This window comes from Eublepharis macularius, chromosome 2, assembly GCF_028583425.1.
Source record: "Eublepharis macularius isolate TG4126 chromosome 2, MPM_Emac_v1.0, whole genome shotgun sequence".
NCBI classification, from domain to species: Eukaryota; Metazoa; Chordata; class Lepidosauria; order Squamata; family Eublepharidae; genus Eublepharis; species Eublepharis macularius.
The window spans coordinates 157,385,332-157,407,954 of NC_072791.1; the positions used below are offsets into that span (position 1 = coordinate 157,385,332).

General features: G+C 43.1%; 1 protein-coding gene across 1 annotated transcript in view; it reads left to right on the top strand.

Moving 5' to 3' along the window:
• The window catches only part of IGFBP5 (insulin like growth factor binding protein 5), a 41,733-nt gene extending 19,322 nt beyond the window's left edge, over positions 1-22,411 (top strand). The window contains exons 2-4 of the mRNA XM_054972366.1: positions 17,259-17,488; positions 19,728-19,847; positions 21,644-22,411. Coding sequence (XP_054828341.1) covers positions 17,259-17,488; positions 19,728-19,847; positions 21,644-21,775 — 482 coding nt within the window. The 3' untranslated portion in view covers positions 21,776-22,411. The remainder of the gene's footprint in view (positions 1-17,258; positions 17,489-19,727; positions 19,848-21,643) is intronic.
• The last annotated feature ends 212 nt before the right edge of the window (positions 22,412-22,623 follow it).

Below are 22,623 nucleotides of genomic sequence, written 5' to 3' on the forward strand. Positions count from 1 at the left end.
CACCAACTTCTGTAGGGCTAATATCAGCGGTCGGCATGATTAGGCATCTGCTGAGGCTCGTCATTTGGCAAAGGGATCCCCACCAACCAGACAGGCTTTGCCTAACTGCTCCCACCAGGAAATGGGAGAACACTCTAGAGGGGTTCTGTGATATCACAAGGACCTCTAGGGTTATCTCAACTTACTGTTGGGAGAAGCAGAAGAAAGCAACTCTGTTAATGCTCTTTTAAGCTCAGGGAATGCCAGCATGGCAAAAAGGATTACCCTCTAGGGAAATCTCCCATTTCCTACTCCTAGAAATACTGGTGGAAGCAAAGCATGCCTCTTCCATGCCCCGTTAGCCTTAGCTATGCCAACAAGACTTTAAAAATCTTGAAAGAGTCATGCTTTGTTCCATCATCATTTTGCTCACACATTAGAGATGGACACGAACCAGTAAAAATCCGAATCATGTGGTTCGTCACATTTCACAAATAACAAACTTGCCCCGGTTCGTGAACTGGTTCGTTTGGTTTGTGAAAACATCACTTTCAGGGCAGCAGAAGGTCTGCAGAATAGGGGTTTGCACTTCTGGTTTCCCCTTTTTAAATGCCTGCCACTTTTCAGCTGATGGGAGGGAAATCCCCCATCAGCTGAAAAAAGCTACAGGCTTGAAAGCAGCAATACTTTTCTTGCCTGGCAAGAAAAGTGTTGCTGCTTTCAACCCCCCCCCCCCCGCGCTTGTCAGCTGAGGGGAGGGGCATCCTCCTATCAACTGAGGTCCTTTTCACATTGAGACGTTAAAGCGTTTCAATATCAGTTCTGCTTCCCATGTTTGTAGAAGTTTGCTTATTCCCTGGCATGTTTCAGGCTTTGAAAAAAGGGGGGGAAACCAAGCCTTTTGCACAGTTCTTTGGAAACAAAGTAGCTGGGAGGGGATGAAGCAGCAGCTTCCCTGCCACTTTGTTTCCAAAGGACTGTGCAAAATGCTTGGTCCCCCCCCTTTTTTCAAAGCCTCAAAGATTTTTCAAAGCCTGAAACGTGCTTGGGAGGGACGGAAAAGAAGCCATTTAATCTTTTCCTGGGTTTTAAAGCCAGGAGGAATGTGCAGTAACATTGCAATGTTACAATGTTACAACATTACAACCTTTTCTTGCCTTTGGGGGGGGGAGTGCGCATATCCCAAAGGAGGAAGGGAAAGACAAGCCATTTAACCCTTTCCTGGCTTTTAAAGCCAGTAGGGAATAAGCAAACTTCTGCAAACATGGGAAGCAGAACAAACGAGTTCCAGTGCAAAAAGGACCTCAGTTGATAGGAGGGGGATGCCCCTCCTCTCAGCTGAAAAAAGCAGAAGGCCCTTTGAAAGCAGCAACACTTTTCAGGCAAGAAAAGTGTTGCTGCTTTCAAACTCTTCCTATCGGCTGAAAAACAGCTGGGTGAACACCTCTACTGCAGAAAGCCCATCTCCGGTTGCCTAGGAAATTGATTGATGGTGCCAGGCTGTCTGCAGTGATGAAATGAAAAACGAACCAGCCTAAAATTCATTGTGGTTTGTCAGAAATGGGCTCTAACAAACCACCAGTTTGCGAATCACGAACCGGCCTGGTTCGTGATGAACTTTGGTTCGTATTTCAGTTCGTGCCCATCTCTATCACACATACAGTAGGCAGGATTTTTAGTGGGAGGCTACTGGATGGTATCTTTCCCAGGGTGCCTAAACCTGGTGCTTTCCCTGAGTCAAAGTGTTATCATGTGGCATTTCAAATGAAATATTCTGGGTGTAACCAGAATTTGCCTTGATCTTCTCTCCAGGCCCATTAAAAATGCTGTGAGCTCTTCATTATTGTTTTGTTTTTGTTAAACATGTAGGATATATTGAATGCGCCCATTTCAATGTTTTGGAGGGGTTAACTTCCTTGGGCCACCATAACAATACTTTGTATTTGCATTGGTTGGTAAAATTCCTTCCAATTTCTTAGAATCTGCCAATATAGTTGAGTGAAGTTATGGCACTGATTTAACTACTGGATAAACAAGCATTCTATTTCTCTCATTATTTTATAAAGAAGTAACTCTATGAAGCTCTGAAATATTGGAATGAAATTGGATATGCATCAGAACTCAATAAGTTGCCAAATCGTAAATAGTTCATGACTAGGTGAACTGGAGGCTTCTCCTTAAGCCCCAAATATGGCTGGCACAGCAAGGGAAACAGGAGTACTATTACCGCTCCCTTCTTTTTTTCTGTCTTTCTTCAACTGATGCTTATCTACACAACATGTCATTCCTTGTCAAGTCATTTTCCCCTGACTTTAAAAAAAAATGTACTAATATTTTTCTGCTTCCCTGGAGAGTCCCGAGCATGACAAAAAACCCTCCCTTGTCTGAAGGCGTTCTTATTTTTCTGCACTACTGAGAGGCCTTGGGCTTGCTGTTGTAAGGAATGATCTGCCGATCTCTGTCTTGGAAATTGAACTGACCAAGCAGAAGTGTGTGATCTCATTTAAGCTATCGTTTTATACATCAAGTTCAAGCCTAAATCTTTTACCATGAGCTTATTCGCAACCGTCCTGCCTTCACCCTAACCGGGATTAAGTGAAAACAGTACTTTCCTCTAGCTTTTTCTCGATAGTTGTACATTGGCCGCTGCCCTTGCATAAAAGGCAAAGGTCCCTTGGGCTTGACCACAGGTTGTTCTCTGGCATAATGAGTTATCGCTTGGTGGTGAATTCACCCTTGGCATGAGGAGCTGGAAGCTGACACTGATGTTCTTTTAAAAATGCAGAGGAATTGACATCACCAGTGACATCATCTGGGTGTGGATTCCAAGCACTGATCTAAAGGTGTGAGATGTGATGGTCCGTCATGTTCCAACAAATCCATACTCAGCCACCTCCATCTGTCCACCTGGCTTTCTCTGTCCTCCAGCAACCATGACAGTCAGGGTCATTTCTTCACACCCTTTCCACGTCTAAAGGCTTCTCCTTCATCCCACATTTACCAGAATGAGACCATTTGTTCAATGGTGTTGTTACTTTGCTGTAAAAACTTTTTCTTGCTATCCGAAGGGATTGCAAATTCCATCGCTCATTCTGCGTTCCTGTTAACTTAAGGACAAAAGTTTTTAAAAACCCTCTGACACCTCCCTCACAGGAAAATGGTGCTTGTTATTGAAGATGAACTGGCTGGGGAGTTGGTAATGGGGTGAAGGACCTTTTACTGGATGGTCATAGTTAGTAATCCAGTTTGAATGGGCTGTGGCTAATGGCTTCTGCCCATCTCAGAAAAACAAGTCACATCTCCATTACCTTAGTATTGGAACAGACTGTATGATATTTTGCATCAACTCCAGGGAGCTTGGAGTGATTTTTGCAGGTGGATGTGTATAGGAAAATATCTCCTAATAGGTCACCCAAGCTGTTCACTTATAAATAATCCCTCTGATCACAAGAAGCAAGTCTCAGCTTAAAGGATATCCATGGGCAGGTGAAATTGATGACTTGTTTAGATAAGAAACTTTTCTATGTATAAATATAGAACTTCAGAAAGCCCTGAATCACCACGTCCATCAGGAGCAAGAAAATCCTAGTTATTTGATTTATTTAATAGCAACTATAATTTCTGTCAAGGCCATGTTAATGTACAGTTTGACGTCAGAATTCAGTCCACTTATACCTTGTTTATTAACAAAGACCACAGCTAGAAACTATGAGTTATGGAGACCCAAGAGAGAAGCGGGTGGCAGAGAATCAATACGGGATTTTTTTTTAGTTAAGTAGGAAAAGGGGTCCTAAAGAACCTAGTGCTCCTCAGTTATCCCAGAACATTTGCCCTCATTGGCCAGAGTATCAGAAGACAGGAACAAGTTTATTTCTTTAATGACCAACTGGGTAAAAAACAACCTTGTGGTTTCCCTTCTATCTCTACCTATATTGTCTCCATGCTTCCAAATGTACATTCTTTCCAGTGTATATTATTTAAATGTGGCCATTATTTTTCTGAATCTCTTGAACTGATTTCTTTGGGATAAGAGGCTTCTAAAACATATGTCTGGGAGGATTTAACATGTTCACATTCAACAGAAAGTCATGACTGGAAAAAGGTTGCCAATGCACAGCAAAATAAGCAGTGCATACATGGCAGCGTATATGTATTTGGGAATAATATATCTGTAGGAAGCCATTGCATGAGAAATGGCCTTCAGATACACTTCTACAACAATCCTAGGGTAACCTCCCTTATTACCTTGTGATAGAGCCAGGAAAACCTTTTGGAGCCTGTGCATGCATTGGCACGTACCAGCCACATCACTTTCAGCTGGAGTCCATCCAGCCCACTAAGTGTTTTCACATATGGCATCATAAATGCTTGTGAGCACCTCTGGCATTCTTTGTGCACAAAACCTGTGGTTCTGTTAATGTATATTGAGAGAACATGCAGACATTCTTGTAGGTAAACGTTACATGGACATTACAGATTGGTGAGACAAAGAACTTTTGTGAAAGTGGCCTGAAATTGACAGCCAGCTCCTTAATGACTAAAAACTAAAGTAGAATTTGTGCATGAAGGAAATTAAGCTCTCCAGAGAGGTTGTGTATGTAGCTGAAACATTTTTTTGAACAGTGAGGAACTTTTGCCTCATTATAAGGGCCCAGGCATTGCCCTTTAAAGAACCAGGGGTTTTCTTTTTGGGAAGGAGGTTGTATCTGGAGGTTGGTTTGGGGGATTATAATTTTTTTGCCCTGGATCACCCCAGTAGTTTTTATAGAAAGCATAATATTGGCAGGACCAGGTGGCTTCCACACAGGTTTCTCTGCTGCTGGAGTGGCTGCCAATGCAGTGCAGTGGCAACAAAGCCTCTACGTGACAGTTTTCACCGTAATCTGCCTGCCGCAGTCCCCCTGCAGCAGCCATCACCCCTCTCCCAGGCTACTGGAACTTTTGCAATTTAAAAAAATCAGCAATTGAATATGGTTATATTGATATAACATCATAACAACATGTATGTATGCATCATAACAATATGTATAACAAGTTCTCAGACTTCCCAGCTTTCTTTAAAAAAAAAAAAGTTAAGTCTCTCTAACCCTTTTCTTCATTCTTGATGAACGGAACTTTCCCATTGAAGTGGAGCTGGGATAAAAGCAATGACCTTTTCTTATGGACTGAAAATTTAACTCCTGTTCAAGGCTGTAATCAGGATGGAGCCAGCATCTACCCCAGCTGGAACACTGTTTTGTTCCACTTCAGACTTTTAAAAGTCTTTTATTTTTGTGAAATGAAACAGAACTCCAGTGGCACCCTAAAGACCAACAACATTTATTCCGGCATCAGCTTCTGCGGACCAGAGCTCACTTTTCCATTTAAACAATAAGACCCTGGCTTGACTCCTATGACATTGTTCCCCTTGTGCTTCTCTCCAGCAGTCGCAAAGGCTTTCCTCCACTACAGCGCTTGCTTCCCACTAGCATTTCTGCATAAAAAGGGACTCCTTGAGACCCACTGATCTTGCAGTGGTCTGCTAGGAGCAGAGTAAAGGAGACCCATAGGAATGCATTTGCAGTGCCTGAAGAGAAGCAGAAGGAAAGCATTGTCACAGAATCTATGACCTTGATTTTGGAACAAGAAAGTTCTTTTTAAAAAAAAAACCTTTTAGCTACTATAGCTGTCAGAATGGCAAAGTATTTAAAGGAGGCAAGCTTTGTAAAGAATAACAAAACTGGACTGGTGGGACTGGCCATTTATCTTTCATGGAAGTTTCACAGGGGGCTTTTGGCCAAGAGCAAGCAGAGCCAAGTCCCAGGGGCCACTTGCCTCAAACCCTTCAGTGGTGATGATAATCAGTGTCAGCTCACCATTTGCCTCCACACACTGTCCTCAGTTTTCAGGAGGGAGCAATGGGTGAGCTAATGTCTGTTGTTGGCAGCGCTTAGCTGAGCAGCCCTGCAACACTAGCTTATAGCGCTGCAGGGGCTACTCTGCTTGGCTTTTGCCAGGCCATATTAACTTTCCACCCTGCAACCAAGTAATGGGTACTTCAGCCAGGAACAGTCATAATACCACTGCCCCCTCTCAAGGAAACAGCCTACAGATGGCCTGGCCCCATCTGGAAATGTTCCTAGTGAGGAGGGCTGGCAGTGGTCCTAATCCTGCTGTGCAAGATAAATAGCATGTCCTAATTTGATGGTGGTATGGACAGATGAGGGGTCAACCTCTGAAATAGATGGATAACTAGGAGCTGTTGAGCATCGTATGCATGCGTAGAACTGAGTGGCATCCTGCCGAGCATGGCTCTGAGTTCTCTCCAAACGTTCTCACAATGTTTCTGTATTAGCTCTTGCAATCCTGTTCTACCTCGATTAGTATATGAATTACTCTACTTAGCTGGCTTAGACCAAAAGTTCTTTGGAGGCAACCATTCTTTCTCCAGCTAAATGCTCACAAGAATGACAGAGATGACACTCTGCTATTATTTGTCCCCGGATTCTAATGCCTTCATCCCAGCTCTACACCTCTGTAGACGTACTCCTGTAACTCTCAACTTTTCTTCCCATCAAGCCTGAATAGATCAGATTCAACCTGGAAGTTAACAAACAAGGACCAGGAGGCAGGGCTAGTATCAGCACACGGCAAGATGGAGCAGCTGCCAGGGCCCATGGCTTCTGATGAGGCCCACTGCTGTTGACTTTATACCTGTGCATCTCCTCTGATGCCTGCATTCACACCCTTCCACTGCCTGCTTTTTAGTGCTTTGTCACCTCTGTTCTCAGCCTCCTATGCTGGCTGGCACTGCTAGAGAAGGACATGTGGAGTGGTGTACAAAACATCAGCATTCCTGGTGGCCATGGAAGAGGTGCTTCTAGCTGCACCCACCACCCAGCACCATCAGGGAAAGAGTGTTCAAATAGTGTGGGCAGCTGTGACTGCAGGTGGGACACCTTGCAAGTGGACAAAGGAAAGATACACAGGCAGGTGGAGGCAAATGTGCGGGAGGATAAAAAGGGGAGCCTAATAGTGGGCATAAGGGGGGCCCTGAGTACTTTCTGCCCAGAGCCCCCACCATGCCAGGAGAGAAACTCAGGCTTAGATCCACTAATGTGTGGATGACGTAGCTGGTGGCTCCTGATTGCATCAAGCAATCAGCGGGTAAAGCCCAGCCAGGAAGGCAGCTCAGGTTCAGGCTGTTTCAGTCTCGCGCACCAGCGGAGGGATCAAGTCTCAGTGCAATGCCATATCAGTAACATGGCCCAGGCTGAGTGTATGTGCTCCACCGGATGCAGCCCGCTCCTCCACATTCTATCCCAAGGATACCCGATCCCTGCATAATCCCAACAAGCTTCTGTGCAGGGTGTGGAAAGGAGAAGAGACCTCTGCCCTTCAGAATTCCAGCCCTCCCCACCCTGTTCCTTCAACTCTAAGCAGCCTTAATATCTGGGTCCTCCTTCCCCTCCCCATTTGCACCATAAAAGACAGAAGTTAAGCTGGATATCTTGTTGGTTTTTCTGCAGATGGGGACCACCAAGGTTTGCTACCTGGTAACGTTTCAACCAGTCTGACCAGTTTGCCAGCTAAGACTGTCACCTGGCTGGGTTTTCTTTTTTGGTTTTGAGACCAATTTCTAAGAATCCATATGCAGCCTCAGAGATCAACACAAAATGTTTCCTAGATTATATTTTGCTTGAATTCCTCTTTATTCCCTCCCCCCTCCACTGACATTTGCAAACCACAGCAGTACCTTTCTGCAGGATGCAAGAAAAAGATAAGAATGCTGATTTCAGCATTTCCTTCATTCACACACAAAAGGATGTGTGTACTTCCCTACCTATAGAAGCTAAAAATGCCCGTGCAATACAGTGTTCTAAGGCAGAGCTCAAAGCCTATTTGATCAGGTTGTTGTACACTGTTGCTTCCCAGTCACTAGTTCAACACAATGGCCAGAGCAATCCATGCTAGAGTCATAGCTTTCCCAAAGAATCTTGGGGATTGTAGTTTAGCTGGAATGATGAGAAGTTCCATAATGTTTACTGAAATGCCTTAGGATAAATGAAAGGCAATGTTCCAACCCAGTTTACATTGTGGTTTTGTCCATATGCTCAAAGATACTGAGAACCAGCAGTATTTGTAAGGGACAGTTGAGCTGTTTCAACTGTAGTAGCTTCAGACTACCTTTGCAGTGGTGGCATGGGACATTAAAACAGCCCTGGAACAGGTTGGGCCAGATGGTCCACATGGAGCTGTCCCTCAGGGGCCACCTGGCTTCCCCTGCTTTGGGCCACCAGTGCCCACTAGAAACTTACCTGGAAAACTCATGAACAATCCATGCCTGGCACCAGGAAGCCTTCCTCCCCTTGCCATGAACAGCCTGCCTAAATTAAAACAACAATTGTTAAGCATACCATAATACCATACCAATAACCAAGTTATTGTATGCTCATTGCTGTGTGAAAAACATAATGTATATCCTGATAAGGTGAGAAAAGTGTGGCATCTCATCCCCATGTTTGCACAACTATTGTTGTGTCTCCTCACATTGGCAAATGTTTGTCATGCAGTGCAAACTAAGTGCGTGCACTGTAGGCCTCTCTAATAATCACATCAACACCCCCCCTTTGAGGGAATGACCCCTTTTGGCCATAGGGGTGTCTAGGGCTTTTTTTCTGGAAAAAGAGGTGGTGGAACGCAGTAGGTTGCCCTTGGAGAAAATGGTCACATGGCTGATGGCCCCACCCCCTGATCTCCAGACAGAGGGGAGTTTAGATTGCCCTCCACGCCGTTTGGCAGCACAGAGGGCAGTCTAAACTCCCCTCTGTCTGGAGATTAGGAGGTGGGGCCACCAGCCATGTGACCATTTTCAAGAGGTTCCGGAACTCAGTTCCACTGCGTTCCAGCTGAAAAAAAGCCCTGGGGGTGTCCATGTAGGTCACTATTTAACCACTTTTGGACACCTAGAAAAAAATGCCAGTGTTCAGTTAAGGAGTGAAACTTTCCAGCTAATTAATTCAAGGGAAATTTGCCCCACCTGCACATTTTCCCTTTGCAAAGGGCAATTTGTACCACCAAACTGATATGGTGGGAAAATGGATCCATACAGAGTTTGAGGCATGTGACTGTAGGACAAGGATTTGAATGACGGGACCTTAACCCACAATTACAGATCTGTTTTTCAACTGTCAGTAATTTCACAGAGAGTTATTATTCACTAAACTGATAACTAAATAAAAACTCCGTATTCAGATACAGGGTCTACTATTGCAAAATAGATAAGCAGCCGAAGGAGGCTGTTGCTATCATGCCCAATACATAAGCTTCCCAGAGCTGGCTACAGTCTGATTCAGTACGTGGACTGAATTGGATTTCGGCTCTGATCCAGCAGAGCCCTTCCAATGTTTGTATGTTCACGATCACTTAACCATGCACTGGACTCCGTGTGGATCCACTTGACATTGAATCTCAACAATTTTTCCAGTTTATTTGAATGAATTGTCCATAAAATTTAAGGAGTAATAAAGAGACAGTGTAAGATTCTACTTTACCCCCCTTTCCAATCTAGACATTTTCCCCCTTGATAGCTGCTAAACATCTCCATTCTGATTAGCAAGAGGAATTAGAACTTGGCCAGCACTTTCCTGCCTTGGCTTGCTGACAAATTCCAGGTTAAAAGAATTGTTTATGCTTTCTGTAATTTATAAGGTGTCTAATGTTTATATGCCCAGGTTATATTTCCCTCATTGATATGTGTGTCAATGGAGCCCTCTTCAGGGCATACTGGAATACTGCAAGCAAGATGAGAATTTTCAGGAACTAGAAACGGATGGGTTGTTTAATGCCTTGCTTTTGCTTGCTTTAAAAGCATTGCTTCTTGTATGCTTATCTTACCCTATTGGCCCCAGTTTTTATAGAAGCTGCCTAGGGAGGTGGTGAGCTCCCCCTCACTGGCAGTTTCCAAGAAGAGGCTGGATGAATATTTGTCAGAGATGCTTTAGGCTGATTCTGCACTGGGCCGGGGGTTGGACTAGATGGTCTGTATGGCCCTTTCCAACTCTGTGATTCTGTGATTCTAAGCACTACCTAGGACAAAAAATGACAAGCAACCAGCATGGTGTAGTGGTTAGAACATTGGCTTAGAGAAACCAAGGTTCAAATTTCCACTCACCCATGAAATTAACTGGCTGACCTTGGGGCTGGGCCAGTCATTTGGTCTCCACCTGACCTACTTCACAAGGTTGCTGTGAGATGAATTAGGATGGAGAACCATCATGAGCTCCTTGGAGAAAGTATTGGATAACAATTCAATAAATTTGCACTATTTTTCAAGGAAGATGTGAATTGGTGGGTAGGCCTTGAAAAGCATTATTTGTATGGAGGAAAGTTGAGGAAGGTGTGTTCTGAGTTCATAAAGACTGTCCACTGTACTGGTGATGTGGACGCAGACCTGTGAGCTAGGATTTTAATATGTTATACAATGAAGCAAAATAAGGCCAGTCATACATACCATTTTTACTAAACGGGATACATCTGTTGTGACTTAACAAACCTGCTGACAACTCTTTGAATCATGAGGCTTCTAGAGCTTTTTTTTAACCTGTGTTCGGAGATTCCTTTGCAGCTTTGCTGCCTATCTAATATGTTGGGAAAGAAGCATCTCACTTTACTAACACAGATCTAGTATCATCTCTGTTCCATGAAAACAGAGAAAACCCTAAATGCTAAAGTTGCAAGCCTATGCATACGCACGTAGAAAAAGTTTTCATTGAATAAACGGGGAAAGGTGTAACTGTGGCTTGGTGGCAGAGTAGCTGCTTTGCATGCAGAAGGCCGCAGGTTCAGTCCCAGGCACCTCCATTGAAAAGCATCAGGGAGTAGATGATGTGAAAGGCTCCTCCCTGAGACCCTGGAGAGCTGCTACCAGCCAGAGTAGACAATACTGACCTTAGCAAATCAGTAGAATAAGGAAGTCCTCTATGATTGCATAGGGTCAGACTGAAACAAAGCAGTGTTAACTGCTGCAGTAGTGTTCATGGGGCACATACAGGAGAAGATGGAATTAAATTAAAGAGAGCAGAAAGTGGACGGCACTTGTTCTAGCCTTTTCGTTTCAAGTTGAAAAGGAGCTCTGTGACATTAGTCCAGTAAGAGTAATTGGTTTATTATATGGTGTGACTCTGTGACAGACTAGCAGTAGTCTGTCACCTCTAGAGACCAAACGCTCAGCACTGCTCGTTCCAAAGCTCGTCTATTGCTGGAAAGAAGGGGGGTGGGGGTGGAGGGAGGTAATTGCTCAAGTGAGGTGAAGGACTTCACACAATCAAACAACAGTGTTTATATTTTTGTGCACAATTATGGCAATGTAACTTTTTGCATGTGATCAGCAATTGCCTTAGAAGAATCCAACATGGAAATATTCTAATTGCTTCAGAGCAAACACACCAGAGTCCATTTATGGCCAGATTTGTCCCCTTCAGGGTGCAGAGGACTGCAAGCATTTGACCTCCTCAGCTCCTGTGCCTTTAACTTCAGTGTAATGGTATGTAACTTAACAGGTGAAGCTTTTCACATCACTTTATAATGCCTGTAAGAGCTTTGCTTGCTAGATGTCTGTTTGTGAAGCTGGTGTTAAAGGCACAAGAAAGGACCCAATCATAGCCTTCCTGCAAGGAGCTGAGGGCAGACTACACGATTCTCTCCCTCTTCCAATAACCCTGTGAGGTCAATTAGGCTAACTACCGCAAGGTCACTTAGGGCCAAGCTACACATGACGAATGACACTTGAACGGCAAGTGTATTTCTCCCTGTTCACTTGCCCTCCACTCAATCCACTTGCCATTCAAGTGTCATTCGTCATGTGTAGCTTGGCCCTCAGTGCATTTCAAGGGAGATGGGGATTTGAGACCCAGGTTTTTCAGGTCCTGTTACCAACATTCTAACCACTACGCAATGCTGACTATAGCCAGATCAACGTTGACATGAGCCTTCTTTTATCATGGAAAAGCTTCCAAACTCATGTAATGCCAGATAGCAGTTAAGCATACTTTAAGCATCCTGTCCTCAAGGTCTTTCCCCATCCTCAAGTTTGCTATTGGAGTGTGGTGTAACCATGTTGTTTTTCACTTGTTCCTTTCATTTTTATGTGCCACAGTGCTCTGAAGCCCCATGAATAGCTGTGAGAATAGATCTATATGTGATAATTATCCGCATGAAACAATCCAGATTAAGCCCTGGGCCTGCTTTGCTGGGAGGGTGGAATAAAAGTAAAAAACAATAAATAAATAGAACACATCTATACCCTAATTTTGGAAGAGGTGAACAGAACATCTTTTAAATTCTGGGTCAGAGTGTATAAGTACATAAAGCAAAATGTAATTAACAGGCTGTATGTAAAGTGCTGTGAAGTCACAGCGAACTTATGGTGACACTGTAAGGTTTTCAAGGCAAGATACGAACAAAGGTGGTTTGCCATTGCCTGCCTCTGTGTAACAACCTGGGTCTTCGTTGGTGGGTTCCCATCGAAGCACTTACCAGGGCTGACTCTGTTTAGCTTCTGAGATCTGATGAGACTGGGCTAGCCTGGACCACCCAGGAATTAACAAGCGAATTGATTTTTTTTAAAATCCCCTTGGGGTTAAATTGGATTTATTTAGTACCTTTTTACCCTGTTCTTTGTTCAAGGGGCTCAGGGTGATATACAACAGTCTTCCCTCCTCCATTTTATCCTCACAACAACCCTTTGAGGTTGGTTAGGCTGAGAATGACCAGTGCAAGGTCACCCTGCAAGCTCCATGACAGAGTAGGGATCTGAATAGTTCTTCCAGATCCTAGTCTGCCACCCCAATCGCTACCGCATTGGTTGGCTAGATTGCAGCCGGGAGAACGTGCCAGTGCCTTTATATTCTCAGGTACTGCAGGAGATCAGACAACTGTGGCTCCTTCACTGATTCCACTTATTAGTCTTGTGCAGATATCTCCCTTATCTCCTTTCACTAGGAGGACTCCAGCTGTGAGGAAGGGGCTACCAGGTGTATAGGTGTGCATATGAAGCAGCCTCCCACTGCATCAGTGAATTTTGGCCTGAGAACTAGCCCCAAAAGAGAGAGAGATTCTAAATGAAATGGCGAAAAGTTCTTGAAAATGAGCAAAGGTGGATTATCCTCTCCAGTAAGCTTTGCCAACACATGCTTGGTGCAAACTGGGTCAGCTGCAACTGCTTGGATTCCAAGGAGATTTGCAGAATGGAGGGTGGGAGCAAGGCCATGTGCTTCCCATCCATAGCGCTCTTCAAGGGCCGTTTTCACACTACTAACCTGCTTCTGTAACATTGCAAAACATCGTGCAAAAATTGCGGAAGATAGCATCTTCTCGCAAGAGTTTTGCACGACGTCGTGCAAAACTCTCACAAGAAGACGCTATCTTCCATGTTTTTTGCGCGGCGTTTCGCAATGTAACGGAAGCAGATTAGGAGTGTGAAAACGGCCAAGGTTTCCCCTCACCACACCAGCTCTCAGCTGCACAAGCACTAGCAGTTAGTCTGGTAGAAATGGGCCATATAAGATTCCATAGCTACTGGGGGCTAGAACTTAATTCAAATCTAGAACCAAAAATAACCCTCTTTCACTCTGAGGGCTGTATTAAAGGTCACCACCAGTTAGCTAAGTATAGGCTGTCACTAAGTTACTCCTATATATAAACCTTTCTGAAAATGACCATCTGTTAATAAGATCATATTGGTCAGGATCAGACAGTATGAATATAGAAGCAAAGAGCTGAGGAAACAGTGTATGGATTTTCCCTGGAGGAATTCACCGCCACAGGAAGGACTGACGATGGCCACCAGCATAATTAACTTGAGGGCGAGCGTGGGATTCTTCCAGAGCTCTTCATCAGACTGGGTGTTAAAGTGGGGAGGAAGTCAGGCCATGATCTTGAGGCTATTAATCTGCTCCTGTTAAGAGAGTCATGCAGACTTAAGAAGCCCTGGGGCATATGGTAAAAGTGGTATCAGGCCACTTAGGCCTTGAGGGAAGAAGATAGAGAGCAATGGAAACCTGTACTATGAATAGAAAAATAAAAGATTGTCATCTGGAACGTTTGTTGCTCCCCCTTCCCTTTTAAAACATCCAGCCCGATGAACCGTTCTGGCACACCCAACAGTTTGCACACTATTTGTGTTGTTTGGATTGGTCTTAGCAAAGAGCAAATGCTACACCTTGGAGATTATGAGATGAGAATACCAATGCATGTAATGAATTGATTCAGATGGAACCAGCAGCTAAGAAATAAGATTGGCTTATGAAGAAGCAAAAGTGAAACGGGATGTTGTAAGGGCTGGCGAAACCCGTTGCTAACCCTCCTGGAACACGTCTCTCCGTTGCTACTGCCTATAAAAAGAAAATACAAGGAATGAATACATAAAAATGGACTCTTGCTATGAATATTGACTTCCAGGTCATACAGCATTGGTTGTGATTGGTTCTGGATTGTTTATGGCATTGCACCACTTCTGAAATACTGAGAATTTGGGGCTTTACTGTATTGTATTACATGGAATTATTGTTATGAGATTCTTGTATATATTTTTGGATTTACATTATAGGTTGGTAAAAATATTGCTTGCACTTGCACTTTAAAAATTTATATAATTAAAAATTCATTTAAAAAATCATAACTTGTTTGGGTCTCATAGGACCTTGACTCCCCTTCTGTTTGGTGCTTAACAAAGGGCAAACCTGTGGGTTTTGGTTCTGGATTTTTCTTTGGATCAGGAACTTTGAGCAGAAATTACTTTTTAAAAACAATTAAATAACTGTGTGGGATATAAGCGGCCGCTAGGAAGAATACCTAGAAAGATATACCTTTGGTAATCAAACTCTGGGGACAAAGGGGATAGACATTTTGCCTGTTTGTAAAGATCCTGTAGCAGCTGATGAGCTGGAATGTGTATTTCTCAGCATTGCTGATAAGACTGACTATATATACCAACACTCAGATCTAAACCAGAACTGAGGGAAATTAACAGTATTGTGAATTCATAAACTGGGTTTTTTGACTTTTAAGTACATTTATTTCATGCATTTTTATCGCATCCTTCCTCCAAGGAGTTTGGAGCGGCACATATAGCTCTTTCCTTCCGTATTCTAACTTGTCATCAACTCTGTGAGACATGGGAGAGTGAGAAAATGACTGGCCTGAGGCCACCAAGTAACTTTTGTGCTGAATGAGGGCTTGAGACTTGGAGTGATTCCGCACACGTTGGATAATGCACTTCCAATCCTCTTTATAGATCATTTGGAACAGATTTTTTTGTGTGCGGAACAAAAAATTCATCTCAAACAATAAATAAAGTGCATTGAAAGTGCATTATCCAACATTTGCGGAATCAGCCTTGGTCTTCTCAGTACACCCAACTGACTGACTTTGTACAAAGATCTCAAAATGCTGGTGGAACTCAAGTGCAAGAGCATAATGGTAGCCATTTCTTTACTTTCAGGAGATTCCTTTCTCTCGCCCGAGGTGGGGGGGCAAATCTATTTTATATGTCTGTATATATGGATCCAGAGGAGTTAACCGTGTTAGTCTGTAGTAACAAAATAGTAAAAAGTCCAGTAGCACCTTTAAGACTAACCAACTTTACTGTAGCATAAGCTTTTGTGAATAAGGAGACTACAAAAACTGATGTTTGACAACCCCAGTTTCATTGTATATGAAAGGGCAGGATGTAAGCAATTAAATTGTTGCTTCTAGAACTCCTTGTCCTCTTCACATCATACACTATGATTAATCTGCTGTTGGCGGAACAGTTAACTATAGGAAGCTGCTTTCTGCCGAGTCAGACTGTTGGTCCATCTCAAGCAGTGTTGTCTGCACTGTCTACCAGCTGTTCTTCAGGGTCTCAAGCACAGAAAGGTCCTTCCCACCACCTGCTGCTAGAGATCCTTTATCTGGAGGTGCCAGGGACTGAAACTTGGATCTTTTGAATGCAAAGCATGTGCTCTACCAGTAAGACATGGACCCTTCCCAACTGACAGACTTCCAGCCTGCAGCTTGAAAGGGCAACCTGGAGTCCTTCCCTGGCAGCAAATCTTCTGCCACCCCTCACTGAGAGCTCTTCCCAGACATCCAGAAAGAGGCCAGTGTTCCTTGTGGTGCCTACTTTGACATTTTATGGCATATCACAAGTATCTCTTTGATGACAGACTCATTTTCCTACAATGAGACCCAGAAGCAAACCGTTGTCAGTGATGCCCACATAGAATGTGGTTCAAGCAGCACTTTCTGTCATTAGCCAGGTTTGTGGCTGAATCTTAATATAAACCCATAGATCAACAACTTTACTGACAGCAGCCAGGGCGCCTCCATACAAAATCAACATAAAAACAGATAACAGACAGTAGCCACTAAAAACACTTCAAAGTGTCAGGGGGTAGAAATTAATGAACAGGCCTTCTGGAACAAGAAGGAAGCACTTGTGATATGGAGGGGATGGGGAGTGAGTTCCATAAAGCAGGGGCAGCAAATGAGAAAGCCCTTGTGCAGATTAAAATTGATTGAATTTCCCCAGCCAAAGGTCCCCGCAGATGAGATCCCTTGGCTGACCTGAGAGCACAAACCGGAAAATAAAGGCAGTCCACTGGGCATCTTGGGCCCAAGCTGTTCATAGCTTTAAAGATTATCAGGAGTACTTTTTATTGGGGTCAGAAGCAATGTAATTAGTAGCGAAGAGGCATGACACGCTGTCACTGCCACCAGCTCCTCCCATATTTGACTGCTGCAGCTAGCTCAGTGCATTTTCAGCACTTTACAATAGTTTGAAAAGGAATGGTGGCTGTTGGGAGTCTTTTGTGCTAATACAGTTCTGCTTTCTGGAGCCATGAGGGAGCCACTGGAGTCAGTATCATCTGGTTCCCTTGTTGTAGCATCACAACCAAGTAGTCATGCAATGTAGCTAACACAGTATTATAGCAAATTCCATTCACAACCATGCCAGATAAACAGGAATGTATGTAACACCCTTTGATTATTCCTAGCAAGGATAGTATATCTTTGGAAACCCCTTTAAAATGTTGATTCAGTATCTAGCTGAGCTAAAGATGTTCCAGTTACAGCAGAAAATCATGTGAATATGCTTTGAATGTGGACTTGTATTTCCACACTTAGAGATCCTGAATACCTCTGCATGGATCTCGGGCAGGTTACAATGCCATAGGGCATTGTGGATCAAGTAAACATTAAAAAATGATGTGAAAACACATTTTGAACATTTTATCTTGTTCCTTTCTCCCATCCAGAAAGGGAATCCCGAGAACATGAAGAGCCAACTACATCAGAGATGGCGGAGGAGACCTACTCATCTAAAATGTACAGGAGCAAGTCCCATGGGCGCCTCTCTGATTTAAAGGTTGAAGCCCTGAAGAAGGATCGCAGGAAGAAACTAACTTTATCCAAGTTTGTTGGTGGGGCAGAAAACACAGCACACCCTCGGGCTGCTGCCCCTGAGCTAAGACCAGAATTTGAACTGGTAAGTTGGACCTCTCCAGAACTAAACATCAGTCCCATCAATCTCTTGCACCATCTCTTGTCTTTCTGTGTTCTTCCCACTCAGTCATTGTCATGCCACTGGAATTTACAAAATGAAGGGAGGAGAAAAGCACATATGAGAAACTTGCAGACAATACCATTTAGTCCCTTCTTCGTGGTGATGGTCAGCATGTAGAAATCTCTTTGTGCTTAGCAGCAGGATTTGAGTCCAGTGGCACCTTACAACTAAGAAGATTTTCTAGGTATAAGCTTTTGAGAGTCAAAGCTCCCTTGTTCAGACACAGGAGCTTTGCCTCTCCAAAGTTTATACTCTGAAAATCAGGGCTGTTTCCACATGGCTCCCCACTGCTCGTAACAACCCGGAATATCGTGAAAAAAACGCAGAAGATCGCGTTTTCTCGCGCGTGTGGAAACGGCCCTTCTTGGTCTCTAAGATGCTACTGGACTCAAATCCTGCTCTTCTACTGCAAACCAACATGCTACCTACCTGAAACTTGTGTTTAGCAGCTCAGCAGTTTCCTCTGTGCTACTACAAGTAACCAAAATACTAGCCTGAGCTGGAGGGGGGGAGACTGCCTCATTTGCATGGTATACAGAAAGCTCTCTACATAGTGATTTAAGGGAACTGATGAAGAACAAAAACAATGATGCAGTGTAAAAAGGAGTTGCTTTATTCTGATATACTGCCCCTACATGTTTCACTCACGCTTCTTCAGGGGGGATCTATAAGAATATAAATAGAAAATATTATGCCATTAAAAACAGAGTTAAAAACATATTAAAAGACAGTAGATCCCAGGTATGTGAAGAGAACAGGAATATATCCAGAACCACAAATCCATGAGAATATTACAAATACGATACAGGTGCAATGTAAAGTTGAAAACATGAATCTTAAAAACAATGCTGAAAAACTTTCACAAATTATGCAAATATATACATAACTAATCTGTATAACAGTATTTAGTAGATTACCCAACAGTATCTTAAGGGGACATCCATGTGGTAGCTATAATGTGGATTAGCTCTGAGTTATACGCTTAAATGGGATTCTTTTGCCTTAAGAAACTGTATTTTTCTCTGAGACCCTAGAGAATTCTCACAATTCTCAGCAACTGTAGTACAGTTTATTTGATGAAGGGGCCATGATAGTTAAACCAGTATGCATCTGTAGTGTGTACCTGTCCATAGATAAAGGCAGCTCATACAATTAGAATAAAATAAAGTAGATTCTTGGATTGCCTCATAGGAGCGTATCCATCAGTTGACACTCCTAGGATGGATGGCTGAATAACATCTAGACTGCAACTGAATAAACATTTAGTTTGGGTGACTTGGTATTGATTGAGGCCAAGCATGTGAAATTGAAGCTAAATGCGACCCATAAGTAATGTACTCCTTTTTTTTTTAGGACAGGCAGGGGGAAAGGAGGTATATTGAGCCCTCAGTGGTTATCACAGTACCTGATGGATTACGTGTGGTGGTCACAAGGCACCAGGCTTCAGTGAACCAGTGGGTAAAGATGGCACTCACTGTAACATGAAGCCTCAAATAAAATGTTTTTTTTTGCAGAGAATCAGAAGTAGTTCTGAGTTTTTAAGTGTATTTCAGAACCTGTCTGCCCTGGAAAGTCATGAAAGCCCTACCATAGCATCTTTATTTAGACAGACTGTATGCCACCAGGCAGCTCACAAGAATAGAACAAAACCAAACCGGCAGTAAAAACAGCAAAAACAAATCACACCAATAAAACCAGATCATCACTAACCCTGAAGAAGGCCTACAGAGGCTTTCCTAGAGATCCACAGATGAAAGCAGACTTCCTCTAGTCATTGTGCTAATCTTACAGTTGAAATCTCTTGTTTTATATACAAAGCAGAACTATTTTGGTCTTCATAATGACAGGAAGACTATCAATATTTTTAAATGTCCTCATAGATGTGAAACCTGGCTGCTTTTTCCTTGTCATGTGACTAACTGTGAGAAATTTTAGAAGGGCTCAGCTCAGGCACTAGGCCAGGCACACTTTACTGTCTCAGATGAAAGGGGACATTCCCAGTTTGCTGCACCCTGCTCAGTGGTATATTTAACATTCTGGTTCATCTGAACTTCTTGGGAACTTAGTCTTTCATCTTGCTCATTACATGGTCTCTGAGCATCATATACTTCCAGAACCTTACTTCCCCGCCCCCCCTTCTCTTTCTGCTTATCATTTTCAGGGCCCTTGTCGTAGACAGATGGAAGCATCCCTGCAGGAGCTTAAATCTAGCCAGCGAATGATCCCCCGGGCTGTCCATCTTCCGAATTGTGACAGGAAAGGGTTCTACAAAAGGAAACAGGTATAAGCACCTCCTGATATCAAAATATACTTTACCATCTGAGCAAAGGAGGAATCTTTTATTCACTTTTGGACTAATGCGCCCAGCCATTTAATAATAGTTTTTTGTTGACAAAATATAAACAAAGACTGTGGCCTCTTCCAGCCATCAGCGCTGATTGGTATTGTCATCCAGGGCACCTCCAGTCACAGCACATTTGGGAGGGTCTTTCTACACAGCTGATTTTTATGTGGACCTTCCCCATATGTGTGTCCTGCTTTCCTTTATGGACTGTTCGGTTTAGGGTGATTTTTTAAAAGGATTTTTCATGCCCTTGCATTGTTGAGATGGTGCATTCTGTCAAACACAATGCATCGAGCATGCACTGTCTCACTTAGAGCCAAGCTACAAGTGACAAATTACACTTGCCTGGCAAGTGAACAGACTCGCGTATATTCCTCCCAGTTCACTTGCCATTCACTTGCTCTCCACTTGATCAAGTGGAGAGCAAGTGAATGGCAAGTGAACAGGGCGGAATACAAGTGAGTCTGTTCACTTGCCAGGCAAGTGTAATTCGTCACTTGTAGCTTGGCTCTGAATCAGTTGCCTCCGCTAAATCCCACCTCTAAATTGTACTTTGTGTATACATCTGGGCTTTGATTGGTTAGTTACTCTCCCATGTTTTACTGGTTGTTTTCATTGGCTGTGCAGTCCTTTGGTCCCTTTTTGAATTATGGACAGTAGCTAAAGAATACAGCAGATCTATGATCATGGCTAGTTACAAGACTAAAGTGATGTTGATTTGGAAGTTTATTATTGAGGCTCTTTAAAGTACCTTAATATTGTTTACTGCTCTTTTGACAAGTGTTCATAGGTGTACTAATTGGCCATCCCGATCCATTTAACACATGCATGGTATATTGCTGTTTTGACACATCGCTAGTATGCAATTTTTAAAAAGTGCACTACCCACTGCTCACAACAAATGGTGAGGTGGGCCATGAGAAATAGGACAGGCATTACAGAGAGGCAAAAAAAATGCAATCAGGGAATTTCAGAAAAAAAGATCAGGGGAAAACAGGTTTCAGAAAGAACAGAAAAGAAAAGCCAGGGTAGCAAGGGCGAGACAACAAAGCTGTGAGGAAACGATGAAAAGAAACTAAGGAAAATGAAACCAGAGCATTAAGGCTATCTGGAAGTGTACAAAAACCACAGTGCTCACAGTGGTCCAAGTTCTTTGAGAATTTTTAACGTATGCAAGTTGATTTTAGGACATGTTTGTGTCTTTTACTTTGGTGAGGTGTCTCTAGAAATAACCAGGATTATTTTAGGAGTGTGATGTGTGTAAAATCCCACAACATGAGGTCCTCTAGCCATTTTCTAGGAAGTAATCCCAAAGGGATTCCCTTTAAAAAAACAGGATTACTCTGAGTTTACCTCATTTGTGAAGTGCTGCCTGCATGTAAGAGTCAGAGAGAATTGTTATCCTTGTTTATAAATAATGGAGTAACAGTATAATCCTTAACAGTAACATTCTAAGTACATTGAATTCAATGGGCTTAGAAGAGCGTAACTCTGTTTAGGATTCTGTGAAATTGCTGCTGTTTCTGGTCCTTAGGCCAGCCATATCCTGTTCATTATGGGTTCTGGTTTATTTAGTGCATTATCCTCCAGGTCTATAAATGACCTAGTTAGTTTCTTCTGAAGTAAATGTCTTCTCCCAAGGGAAAGGAGAAGGCTAATGATCGCCTCACCCACCCTCAGCTCAAGTTTATGCTGTCCTTTGCTTACTGTTGTCACTTTCATTCCCTTCCTAGTGCAAGCCATCCAAGGGCCGAAAACGTGGGCTCTGCTGGTGCGTGGACAAGTATGGACTGAAGCTGCCAGGAAGTGATTATGTAACTGGAGACCTCCAGTGTCACAGCTTTGACAGCGGCAACACTGAATGAATGTCCCTCTTGCCTTTCTCTGCCAGAGCCTTTCTCTATCCCCAGCCTACACCTCGTGACGCCCCAGGAGACTGATTCCTTTACTCTCATTAAGAATCTGAGAACCTCGGAATCTACAGCACATTGTCTACTCCTCTCAACAGCAAAAGACTAAAAAAGAAAAGGCAACACATTAAGCCAAAAAAAGATAAAGATGACAACAAGCCAGCCAGCTCCCTTAGACCATGGCCCTCAAGAATCCCACAGGCCACCTTACTTGCAAGCAGCCCCAAGTCCATTCTGACAGCATCAATGTAGGAAGCTCTCAGAAGCACTTGAATTGTCTTACTGTTCTTTTAATGTTGCGGGTATAAACCCTTCACATTTCAGACATGAGCTAGTTTTACAAGCAGAAACTTAGGACAAGAAGGACTTTCACTATTCAGGTCTTTTTGGTATTCTGGTCTGTCAGGGGGGTTTAAAATTTCTTTCATTTTTTGTTTCCTTGCTCTCCCATCACAGACTCAACTTCAGTCCTCTCTTTTCTCTCTCTGTCTCTCACTCTCGCTCCTTTTCATGAAAAGCAAGTGTATCGGAGCAAAAAGAATGTACAACAGGCAGGACAAATTAAAGCAACAGTTAGAAGTCAACTCAAAAGCTTTCTGTTCCCAATAGGACTTTTTCCAAGGTAGTAAGTAAGAGGTTTGACCTGAATATTTAAGAGGTTGTTGTGCATCCCTATTCTAATGTAAATAGAGATAGATATAAGTGCATTTACTTTTGTTGAACAAGGTCCTTTCTTACAAGCAGAGCTATTTGACTTTAATCCTGCAAGAAGCTTCTCAGACCTTCTTCAAATTTATGTGTAT